The sequence below is a fragment of the Agelaius phoeniceus genome, chromosome 4, assembly GCF_051311805.1.
Source record: "Agelaius phoeniceus isolate bAgePho1 chromosome 4, bAgePho1.hap1, whole genome shotgun sequence".
Taxonomy (NCBI): Eukaryota; Metazoa; Chordata; class Aves; order Passeriformes; family Icteridae; genus Agelaius; species Agelaius phoeniceus.
In genome coordinates, this window is record NC_135268.1 from 57148478 (window position 1) to 57161297 (window position 12820).

Here is a 12820-nt window from a genome sequence, read left to right on the forward strand (position 1 = left end):
AAATGTGAGACCATGACCCAGTTACACTCCGGAAAGTGGTTTCAAGTGTGCAATGAAAACACACATTGTAGGTAGGTGGGATTTGGTGTGTGTATCTGTGTGATTGGGTTTTTTTTATAGTTGAGATAAATCATAATCAAATAACTTTTGGCTATCAAGTGGGAATAACTGGTTACCTCATCTTACAGGGCCAATTTGAGGAAAAATGTTTTTAAGTACTATTTACTTGGCGTTATGAATTTTGAAGCCATTTAGCAACTAGGCAGGGGATTATCTTTCCTCCATGAAGCTAGAACAGCAACAGTCCTTGTAAAACTAAGGAACTGGAGCAGTAGGGCAAGAGCCAAGTCATGGAAGCAGAGGAGAGGGAAACCAAAGCACTTTATCGAGGAGGACAGGGCTCAGGGAGAGTCACAGGGCCCCACAGGGCTGCAGCAAGCGAGAGCGCACAGGCTCTGCCCCTGAGGGCACGGTCCCCACAGGGCCGCCCCCAGCCCCGCGCCCCCGGCCGCGGCCCCCGCCCGGCGCCGCGCATGCGCGGGGGCGCAGTAACCACCGCGGCGCTTGCGCAGTGAGGCCGCGGCCCGGCGGGCGCGCTCGGTGCCGCGGGGTCCGGCCCCGGCGGGAGGCGGCGCTGCTGCCGCCGCGCTCAGCCCGACCCGCGCCACACAAAGGCGGCCGCGGCCGCCACGGCTCCCGCCCGCCTGCCGCTCCCTCGGCACCGCATGGCGGCGGCACCGCCCCCGCGGGGCTAGGCCAGGGCGGACCGGAGCCCCCTTCTTCCCTCCCTCCGGCCTGTCCCGGCCGGCCCGTCCGTCGCCGGGAGGAGCGGAGCAGGGTCCTGCGCGGCCCTGCCATGCTGCCCCCGGGCCGCCGCGCTCTCTGCCGCCCGCCGCGCCGCCGCCGCCGCCCGGCGCGGGTCGTGCCCGCCGTGCTGGTGCTGCTGCTGGCGGTGCTGAGCGGCGGCGGCGCCGCGCTTCCCCCGGGCTGCAAGTACGACGGGCGTCCCAAGAGCGCCGGCAAAGCGGCGGCCGGCGGCCCGGCGGAGGTGAAGGTGGTTTGTAGCAACCTGGAGCTCGCTCAGGTGCTGCCTCCCGAGGCGCTGCCCAACCGCACGGTCACCCTGTGAGTACCGTCCCGCGTGGGGGGTGGGCAGCCTCGGTGCGACGTGGACGGGCGGAGGGGGAGTGGGAGCGCCGGTCCGAGGTAAAATGGGGTGAGCTGGGGGGAGTGGGAGAGTAGGTGACTCCCCTCCAGTGCTGGAGAAAGCCCCGGGAGCGGATGTACTGTTCATGTTTTCCGGTAGTTTCCCGGGGTGGTCGTTTTTGAAAGGGGCGAAGTGTCCCGTAACTCACTGGTGGGGAGGCACCGTCCCGTGGAGCTCCCTCCGTGGAGCAGCATCCCCAGCTCTCCCTGCTTCATCCCTCAGTAGGCGGGCTGTTTTTGTGCGGAGGCAATTCCTGCTTATCCATTTGAATAACAAGTTTCAAACAGGATATGCAACTTAATCCAAAGTAAAAAGTATGTTGCCACTTACTTTAGAACTTAAGCGTGCACGTGTAAAGAGAGGCTTTGCAAGTTGTTTTCCTTTCTGGGACATGACTCCAGTAAAGAAGTTCATAGAATGGTTTGGATTGGAAGGGAGATCTCCAGATCTGCTGGTCCAATCCCTCTGGCATGGATAAGATCGCTCAGCACTGGATCTCATCCGTGGGTGTTCCCAAAGTGAAACCCTTGCCTGTTCTTTAGAGAGGCTTATTGTGCCTGTGCTGCCATGAGAAGACTCAAGTGCAACCAAGTAGTGTCCGTGAAAGTGAGAGAAAAGGAACTGAAATATAGGGTCTAGTTTAAGATATTTATCTACTTAACTGGAGATCGCAGGTTTGAAAGATCTACCAGTAACCTGACATTTAAAAAGTACAGAATGTGCTGTCATGAGAACAACAATCTGCTGCTTTTGTGTGCACTGACAGCACTGACACACCAAGGAACGGTGTTCTTCCAGAAGTCTTAGTGAGGTGTGAAAAGGGAAGGCAAAAAATGGGAGCTAAATAAGGCTAAAGTAGTTGTTCTTACTTGAATGTCTGCAAGGGTTCAGACAATATTTCTAAATTACTTGTGAGAAATGATCATAGATGTTCCTACTTGAAGTTTCTGAAGTAGAAAACAAGGCAAAAAGTAGAAGTGACAGTAGTTTGATAGCAAATCTCTTTTAGTCTTTGTTGGCCTCAAATGCTTTGCAGCTGATTACAAGTTATGAGTATGGTATTATCCATAAAAATTTTGATATAAGTAGATATTGGTATGGTTGATATGCTGAAGTGCACTGTGGGGTTCTTTTGGTTCAAAAAACTTGAATCACAGCTATGATTGCTGTGAAAGACAAGCAGATTCCAAATACAGCAGCCTTGCTGTGAGTGGATCTTTGTTCATCATTGTAGTGACAGAAGAATTTGGAAGAATGGTTCATCTTTCATCTTGATTTTCATACTCCTTAAATATCTAGAGCATATCTTCATACACTAATTAGTAGCTTTCAATTAATCAGCCTTTGAAATTTATAACAACTTCTGAAACATTTTTCTGGTTTGAACTTTTTTAGTAGACATAGCAAGAAACAATGTCATTTTTCATTGTTATTTGTAGGAGATATCATAACTGTGTTGATACAATTTAATGAACATACACTTCAAAATTTTGCTTAAATATAAAACAAGGATTATTAAACCAATTACCTCCTTTTTCCAAACCTAGCTGTTTTGTTCAGGTTCAGAATCTTGCACGTTGACTCTTGAGGCATGGCTTTCCATTCTCTCTGAGGTTTTGTTTTGTTGTGTTTGGTTGGTTTTTAATTATTATTACCAAATCCATGTTAACCTAGATTGAAAGTGTTGGTGTTGTGTGGGGCTTGTCACCAAATGCCACTTCACAAACATGTTGATTAGTAGTGCCTGGATTAATTGGTACCTAATCTTTTCCCAAAAATAATGGGTTTTTTTTGCCAAGCTGATACTTAAAATTGCAGCATTTGGTGAACAGTTGTCTGATTAGAGTCAAACTGCCCCGAGTTATCTTGATTCTTGTGGGATTCATCTATTAAGATAAGTACTACTTCTATTAGATCTTTTTGGATTATTGGATCACTGCAGAGATATGTAGCTGAAAATAGATCACTTTTGTGTATATCAGTTGCATTTTAATTCAGTTAATTTTCTTTTATGTTGACTCTATTTAGCACAAACCAGTTTTAAATACAATGACCTATATAGCTTTATATAACTTATTGTTTTTTGAGTGAATTAGGAATGATGCAAATGAAGTGATTATATGCATTTTGGAAATACTGGTTTCTTCCTTATCACTGGTCAAGTTCTTAGATTTTCAGCAGATTAGCTACTGTGCCTTTAGCATTTACCATTTCTTTTTTCCCAGTGAAATACTTTTGAGGACAATAGTCTCTAGAAAGTGAGCAAATAAGTGAGAAATAGTGGAAATTAGGATAAGTGAGTAGCATCTGAGGATGCTGGCAAGGTTCTTTCATTCTTGCACACCATTGTAGTTAGTGGTTAATGATGATACAAGTTGGGCAAGGTCACTTAATTTGTGTTTGCCACAAAACATGTTATTGTCCCAGTAATTTAGGTCAGTATCATGACAATCTTCAGTTACAATTCAGAAAAAAAATCCTAATTTGATTTCAGCTGGTAAGAGATAAAGTAAATTTGTTTCATGACTGAGGAGGAAAAGCAGATATGGTTGTTTCATGATTGAGGAAGAAAAGCAGACACGGGAAGAGGACTATTAAAGTATGGAAACGTGTTTATGGCAGAGTAAGTAATGTGTAGGATTTCTAGCAGTATTGTAAATTGGTTTTCCTTTACAATCCAGGTAGAACTAGCTGTTGCTTTATGGGCACTTAGGTCAAATTCCAAGGTGAGTTCAAGTTCATTTATAGCTAAGGAAGAGACTTTTTTCTTAGCATTTTATAATAACAGCTGATTTGGATGCAAATGAAGGGTGTATCTACAAGCACAGCATCGATTGCTTTGACATTTGTAGGTTAAGCAGACAGATGAGATGCTTTTGGTTTGAATATACCAAAACAGGGTGAATGTAACTGTGGTTTGTCTGCCATGTCCTTTATTTCAGTAGGTATTGAAGCCATTGCCATGATGCAGATTTAAGTGAGGAATGCCCTGTACTCTTGTAATAGAAGCCTGAGATAAAATATCTGCTGCTCTTGTGTTTCTTGGTGCAAATTCAAATGATGGTGGTGGATACTTGTTTGAACTTATTGGCTATTAGCCATTACGTTGTTTTTTGGAAAAGAATATGTAAGTCCACTGAAGACAAGCCCGTGAAACTTATTATTTGTTGCAAATATTATTTACCTGTTACATATATCATTAGAACAGGAATCTAAATAAAGGAAAAGCATATGTACTCAGGAAGGGATTGCATTTCTGGATCAGGAGGCTTACTGCTCTGCAAACAACTTTGCTTAAGCACATATCCTCATAGGAGCACAGGAGTATCAGTGTTTGCCCTTAAAAAAGTGTTAGGATTTACAAGCCAGAGCATTTGCCTGAGTTCATGTTCAGAGCTTTTCAAAGATACGTTTAACTGGATTGCTGTTAGGAAACATTTTAAAATGTTACAGCTGTAATCCAGCTCCTAAATAAAATCACATCAGACTACATCCATTAAGAAGCTCATATGCATACTTACTTGGACTTCCAAATAGCTATGCAATTTTTCTATTTATGACACAAATTTAAATTTATAAAGTTTTGAAGCAAAATGTCACTGATATTGCAAGAAGCCATTTGTATTGCAATCTGTTATTACATTGTGTCTGAGTCATGTAATTTAAGTATCCTCTGTGGAAGTTTATCTCTTTTAAAGTTTTAAAGTACATTTCTATTTACTAACTTGATGACACTCTTGATAGCTATTGGTTTGGGTTTGGTTTTTTTGTTTATTTTGTTGGAATAGTCAGTTTTAGACTGTTAAGGTGCTGAGTACTAACAATTTGGGCAGTGATAACATTTTTGAAGGTATGAGGTTCTAATAATCCCCATTAAAAGTTAAAATTTTCTTTGGCCAGTGGATACACAGGCTGTGCAAAATGCATCTTATTTATGAACACAAGGCAGTACAGAGATAGTACTTGAGAACTGTAGCCACAATGTACTAATGCACAAGTACATGTACATGCCTCTGTATCAGTGACATCTGACTCCTAAAAATCCTTAGTGTGTAATTTACTGATAGGCTTGTGTTCTATACTTCTATCAGATTTTGTGTGTCTTTAACCTTGTTGAGAAGATAACCAATTTTGTGCTTTTCTGTATGTACTTTTCCAACATGGCTTCATTGCTGTGAGATTGTTACAAGATATGTATGTGTAGTATTCTCTTATGTACACTTATTGCAAGAAGATTCTGATGTCACAATATGAACAGTGTTTTCTTCTAAATAGCAATATTTAGTTCTATATGAAAAATTATTCAGCTTTGGAAGACATCATGTTGCATGGCTTGTATGTGTCCACTGGGATACACTGTCAAGACTGAATAGTGTTTTCCTATTTCATGAAGTGCTGCAGTAATGACTTTAACATACATGGTGGTTTTGTAACTGGCAACAGTCTTCATGCAATAATATTCAATTATTATATTGAATCATATTTCTTTTTAATAAAAATACTCTTCTGTATAAGCATTTTAAAATTATCTTATGTGCCTTTCTCAATGAGATGATTTTACTTTTGAATAAATACATGAGACAATTAGAAATATGGCTTCTGTACCACAGATACAACTGTAGGAGTTTTAACAAGCCTGGGAGTCGGGTTTTGCATCAGAGCTATCTATTGGTTACTGTTGAGTTGAAAATAAGGGATAAGGACAGAGCTAAGTTGTGCATAACTCTGGAGAGCAAATTTAAGTTTCTGTAGTGGAACTTTTTTTTTAAATTCTCAGAGCTACAATATTAATGTAAAATTGCCCAATACCTTTGTTCCTAAGTAGATACCCATTTAAGCAATGCTCTTCATGTGTTCATTAGCCCTTCAATTAGCCCTAAAGTGACTATTAAATGTCGAATGTGTTATGCTGTTTCTAGCCTCAAGAAGGCAGATTTGAATCTTCATAATTAATACTTTTTTATTTTATTGTCTTTTTTTGATCAGTAGTATTCCTGGGTTTGCTTCAGAACTGCAAGATACTGAAATTTTTGTTTTTATTTAATGCCAAGAGCAAAAGAATGGAACTAGAATTTGTGCTGCAGTGATGAAGAACTAATAACTTCTTATGTCTCTATGCTTGCAGTTTGCTCATGTTTCAGAGGTTATTTTTGTAATTTAAAACAACTATGGAGCTGCAAGTTTAGAGTTTTCAGAATTTAAGGGTTCCCATATGTACTTTGCATGGGCCAGATATGTTGCAGGTTCATGGATTTGTCATTACTGCCTTATATAGTCTGTCTTCACCATTACAGTCTATAATTTTTGAATCTGTTCAGTGTAAATGCATTTTTTGTACTACTAGTTAATCCATGAAGATTAAAAACAGTTGAACATTTCTTTTCATCAGTGATAATAAACTGTTTAAAAACATCAGTCACATAAAGTATGTTTTTGTGAGTTTTTCTTTCTGTAATTAGATGAATAATGAATTTTAAATTTATTTTTAAAAATTATATAATCTATCAAATGTCTCTAGTCTTTACGTAGTAAATAACTGAATTTACTACGTAAATAGAGAATTTAATTTTCCCCTTGTATTCACTGTTTGGGTGTTTAGCAGTGAAAACTGCAATGCCTTGTTGCTCTAGAGTGCTAGAGATCATATCCTGTACTAATTACTGTTTACTGGATCGCTGTGTTGTGGCTGATCCTTGTGCACTGCTGCAGGCCATGTCCAGTGGTAGTGACAGCACTGTCCTGCAGATCTCCAGGCTGCCCTGGGGCCAGGCAGATGCCAGGGCACTGCAGTGCAGAGCTTTTGGGTCCCAGGGAGCAGACTGCCTGCTTTGGTTGTGTGTGATCCAGGCTGGTCAGCCAGGTTTGGCTGGGCTGCAGAGTTTTCACTTCTGGAGTAGGAACTTGACCTTTTTGGTAAGACAGACCAAAAGCTTTTTGGGGAGAGGGAAGAAACCCAAACATAATAGATGCAGACTGATTAAAGATGTTTAAGAAATAGGCAGCTTAATTCCACAGTTCTTTCTGCACTGGGCAGTGTGTTCTAAGATTCATCCAGACTCCAGGTGGCTGAGAGCTGTGCTGTCTTCTGGTGTTTTGTCTAAAAGTACAATCTGTGCCCTCTGCTATGTCACTTCAATCTAGGGAAAGAAGGTGCTTTAAGGTAGGGGGAGGGAGGTTAGAGTCTAGGGAGAATGAACACAGAAAGATTGGATTAAGAGCTGGAGGCTATTGCTGGGAATTGGGATGGAAGTGTGGGTTTCCTTGAATTGATATGTCAATTATGGCAGTGGGAAACTGGAAAACTTAAAAGGGAATGAAGGCAGAGCAAATAAGGTGCTAAAGGCTGAGTGTAAACTGCCTTGATGTGGGATCAGCAACATTCTTGGAAATTCAGCAGCTACACTGAAATTAGTAGACATTATTGACATCTCTATGCCAGTAAGAGAGATGGGTCATATGAGGAATGGTAGTGGTATAACACTATATATAGTCCAGGAAAGTTCTTCTGGTGCTGGCCACATGATGTGCTGTTTGCACCTGAGCTGTTTCTGTCAGATACAAGAGCTCCTTACTAGCTCTCCCATGTTGTTAGAGAGTATGTTTTACCTTGAAACTGAGTATCAGGCAGAGTTGTTGCAAATTACACTTAGGTTTCTAAAAGTGTCCTGTCAGACATTCTGGACAACTCATTCCACTACTCGGACTGTTGTTTCAGGGTAACAGCCTCTGGTGTTAACAGGAATTTTCAGCAATTCTCAAATTAACTTGTGTGCTGATTGACTCATTCATGTTTCTGTGGGTTGCAGTGACCTGACTTACGGCTGTGTGCTGCAGATCCCCTTCGGCTTCTCTCCCTGACACAGGGATGATGAGATGCAAGGGCTGAGGAGATCTCCCCCCCCCGTGTGGGGAATGTTGCATCAGCATCCAGCTGTCGGTAAAACCGTAGCCTAAACTGGAGCTGGTGTGTTCATACCTTCGCCTCCCAGTCTGTCGCTGTGTGGATGTTTGTGGGTTTTTCCCCTCCCCTCCCTGGCTGCAGTTCTAGCATTTGTCTGGCTCCATGCCTAGTCAGTTCAGGGAGCTAAGCTATCCAAAAACTGTTTACTTCTGTAGGATTAGGATATAAATTTTTGTAAATGTATCTTTGTGTGCCAGCAGCTGACAGGAAGTGCTTGTTAACATGTCTAGACAAAGCACTTTCATAAAGAGCAGGTACACCTGGTAGGAAATGTGAATACATGTGAGACTGGGTGTGACAATCTATGTTCTAATTAGTACTACTGTGATATGACACAGAGAATTTATTAATTTATTTGCCATAGCAGGTAAAGTTGGAAGTGGCTGGCAAGGTATCCATGTGTGCTGTTTTGTGTGAAGAAAGTTATTCTTGCATGTATGGATGGATTTTTTTGGGGTCAGGTGAACTTGCACTGAACTGCAAATCAGTGCTAATCCTAAAATTTACACAGCTGGTGGCTAGGTGGGAAAATCAGGAGGGAGCAGAAGTTAGTAAACCAAGACAGTTATTACAGAAAAAGTTGATCATGATATCTTAAAATAATGCAGGTGCTACAGATCTAACCAGTGGGGAGAGAACTTTGAGAAAGCTTTCTAGAATGAAGTGGTCACAAGGGTTAGACTTCCAGTGCTTTCTGTTTCCTTTAGAAATGGCAACACAGAGTTAATGTTGGAAGAAATAGGGTGTAGCTGTGTCCTCTGAATTTTCTCCATGGTAGACTTTTGAACCTGGCATAAGTACAAGAAAGAAAGCAAAATTTGGTTGGTAATTTTGTAATTTCACAATAATTTATTTTGAAATTAGTATGATTTTCAGCAATGCTGCTGCTCATTCTCGCATTCTGTTTTGCCCCTCTGTTCTGTCCTTTTCCAAGATGATTTTTATTTGGTATTATTAAAACTTAGAAAACTTGCTGTGTTGCTCCAGTGATTGGCAGTGTTTTTCACTAGAAATAATTTCTGTCCTTAAGAACAGTTGGTTTTTAATGAAAAGCAATAAATAAAGTGTGTTGCTGCATACTGAATGTCAAGGAAAAAATTCTTTAATGGCACTGCATAGTGGGCATCGCTGCTTGAATAATCCAGGGATTGTGTAGGAAAAATCAAGATTCCTCATTAGATGATATAAATTTAGCACATTACCAGTTAAAAATGGAGCAGTATAAGTAGACACAATTTTAATTCTGTAATTTCATTACTTCTGAGAGGTTTAGTTTACAATTTTAATATCGTTTAATATGCATAAGAATGAAATATTGCAGGAAATCTTTTATCTGTTGCAAACTTCTATTTTGCAAATGTTTCATTGCTAAGCTTCCTTAATTATAATGGTTTTGTTGAATTGGAAAATACTGTCTCCTTTTGTTAGAGTTTTGAAATTAATAATAGGTCTTTCTCTGTATAAAGCTTATGGAGTGCTTTCATTTCAGAGTTACTATTAACCAAGTACAGTTTGTGTTCTGTTCAGTCTAGGTTTCAAGGTTTCTTTTTCTTTGATACCAGTAACTCACTAGAAGGCAAAATACTAACTGTTGAAAAATACTGGGTTTATATCCTTGTTAAATCACAGTTTCTACAAGAAAAACTTTGAGAAATGTGTTTCTTTTTCCATGTTCACAACTTTCAGCAGAAAGCATTTTTCTTGGTTGTTTGCAGATGGTTATTTTAATCTGACTATTGCTGGTGGCCACTTTCCCAGTTCTTAGAGTATGCAGTCACCATGAATTGATCTGATTTATTATCTATTTCCTGGCTCTCCATTTGAGTCTTTTAAAATGTGTTTTGGAAGCTACTTCAGTGTTCAGCTAACAGTTACACTTCATACAGGCTTCATACAGGCTTCTTAGTGGCCTTTTTGACTATTTGGTAATAGTCTTAATGCATGTGTGTGTGTTTTAATAATATTCTTTGGATTAGGATTCATTTGTGATGTTAGGACATGCATTCTAAATTACTGCCTAATTCACTGATGTCTTAGTGATAGATGTTTTATAGCTGACAAGCCAAAATGGTTTCACAGAACAAAACGTTTTCTACTCAGTGCATTCTAATGGTAGAAATGGATCCAGCAGTGATTTTATTCTCCCTCTGTATGAGAAAGGAAAGTTAGGACATCATCTTTGGTACCTGTTGCTAAAATTCCTTATAGTACAAAGAACAGACTTTGGGTTTGGCTGCATTTATGTTTTGCATGCTGAGCATCTACTGCTAAAGGTCTAGCCAATAAGTTAATAGTCATAGTTGAGTTTCTTTGCAGTTTTTTCAAAGTTGTCTGCCAGTTTGTGGAGCAAAATGGAAAACAGGCTTTTGATCCAAGCTATATTCAACAAAGAAACATTTCAGCAATGTTCTTGGAATAGGTGAAAAGCTGGGGAAAGTTAAGGGGGTTTGAGGGGTTTGGTACATTTCTTGAGGTACATTGTTTCAGATTAACTCTTGGTCTCTCAGAGCTTCTGCTCAGAGAAAGAGGGAAATGCTTTGTTGTAAGGTGACTTGAGATGTCCATAATTCTTTCTAGAACCTACTTTTTAGCTGTTCGTTCTTCCAGATTTTTTAGTGTTAATTCCATGGCCATGTTTTTTTTAACACAGGAACTATCATTGCCTGCATTAGTTTCACATTTTATTTTCTGATATATAAGTGTTGGACAAGCAAAATGTGCTTGTTCCAATCAGGTTTTGTTGATTATTTAAAAGAAAAGAAAAAACCTCATATGGAGCTCATAGGAAATATGGAGCAACAGTGACATTGGGCTGTGGAAACCCCTTTGTGAATCCTCAGTGACATCATTTATGTTTCAAAGTAATTTGTTAAAGAGTTGAATAAGATGGGGATGAGTGCAGCTCTCATCTCAATGGTAGCTCTCTACTGTTTTCTCTTTAGACTTCTTAATGATGGAAAAGTTAGCATATTTTCAGAATTACTTGGCTCTTTGGAAAAATTATGGTCTTAAACTAGTAACTTAAAATTATTATTGATCACAAATAATATCCTTTGCCTAAGTGGTACAGAATAGTCCATCATTTCATTGTACATTAATGCACAGAAACTGAAAGTGACTATAAAACATCTCCTTTGAGGTGGATGCTTTATTACATTTTGTCTTCTTGTGCCACATCTCTTAATATTTCAGATAATGTATAGACTATATATTAATAGCAAGTTTTAAACTGCATTTTTTTAAGATTACACAACATTTTTGGGTGATGAAGTGTTTTAAGTTATATGGAGTGTTGTAAAATCTATCATTTATTGTACTAAACCTTTATGGTTGAACAACTAACAGCCTCTGCAGAGAAAATACTTAATCAGTCTGGCTGTAATTTGTAAATCACACTCAAGAGAGAAATTTACCTTGTACCCAGATATTCAAAGGCATCTACGTTAGACCTGTTATTTTACAGGCAATGTCAGAAAACTTTTTTTTTTTTTACAGAACTGTTATTTTTATTTAGTTTAAATTTAGTTCAGTCAGTTATAGCTACTTTTGAAGTGGTTCCAGGTCCATTTTGAACAAGTTATTTTTCTGGAAAAAACGTAGGTATATCAATAAATCTTTAGATGAAGTAAATTGTAACTAAGATACAATTTAATTTCTATGCTACTAAGGATTGTAATTTGCTTGCTTGTGTTGACTTAGATCAATGTTTGCTTGTGAACATCATGGGTTTTTTTTCCTTAATTTCTCCTGAAGTGGGAATTGGTATGCATTTTTTTCTTGCTGCTGCTGTTATGCCTTATGTTCAGTTTGCATTAACTATTAATGATTTTTTATAAGCTCCTTCATTTACTTTATATATAATTACTATTTTTCTTCATGCATACATTTCTGAAACCAGGAAGGATGTTGAAGTAGAGATATACTTTATTTGGTTTTCTGGTGAATGTACCCAGTACCTGCCATTTTTACAAATAATACTTATTATTTAGGTTGAAATGTTTTTGAGTAGAACGGGGAGTAGTTTGAAAGACTTTAGGATGTGTAATTTTAATGCTTCAGGTTAAATTTTACTAGCTTTGTGGGCATTCCAATTTGTAGATGATGTTTATTATTATTACTACCAAACTTGCACTCTTGCAAATGTATTTAGTGGTTTTGTGTTAAAAGTTGTGCCATTCTTGATGGAAAGAGTCTTGAAATACACGTACATTTTTTAAGAGTACCTGTGCTTCCTTGGTTTCTATGTGTGTTTTTAAAAACCAGCACTGGTTCTTTTGTTCATCTAGTTTATCACAGCTGCAGGCAAGGGAAAAATTTCCTTATTTTCTTCCTGTGAGGTAGCTTAATGTATTGGAATACAGAACTATGTTTTCACAAGAGCAAATGCTCTTCACGGACACTCCAGTAGATGTTACAGGCATTATAGCAATACAATAACAATTTCTCAGTATACTTGTAAGTATTTTTTCCCCTTCTTCCTTTCTACCATTCCTGTGATCAGTCCTCACCTGGTATTATCTGACCGTGTAGGATACGAGGTTGATCACTCTTGTGTAGTTGACACATAAATCAGTCTCCTGGGGGTTGCCCTGGATAAATGTGTAGTTTAACATTTGCAGCTTGTGGAGCAGTGGGCACCAGGGATGGGTTGA

General features: G+C 39.4%; 1 protein-coding gene across 1 annotated transcript in view; it reads left to right on the plus strand.

Moving 5' to 3' along the window:
* The first annotated feature begins 576 nt into the window (after positions 1 to 576).
* ADGRA3 (adhesion G protein-coupled receptor A3) overlaps positions 577 to 12820 on the plus strand; it is a 54922-nt gene continuing 42678 nt past the window's right edge. The window contains exon 1 of the mRNA XM_054633037.2: positions 577 to 1125. Coding sequence (XP_054489012.2) covers positions 857 to 1125 — 269 coding nt within the window. The 5' untranslated portion in view covers positions 577 to 856. The remainder of the gene's footprint in view (positions 1126 to 12820) is intronic.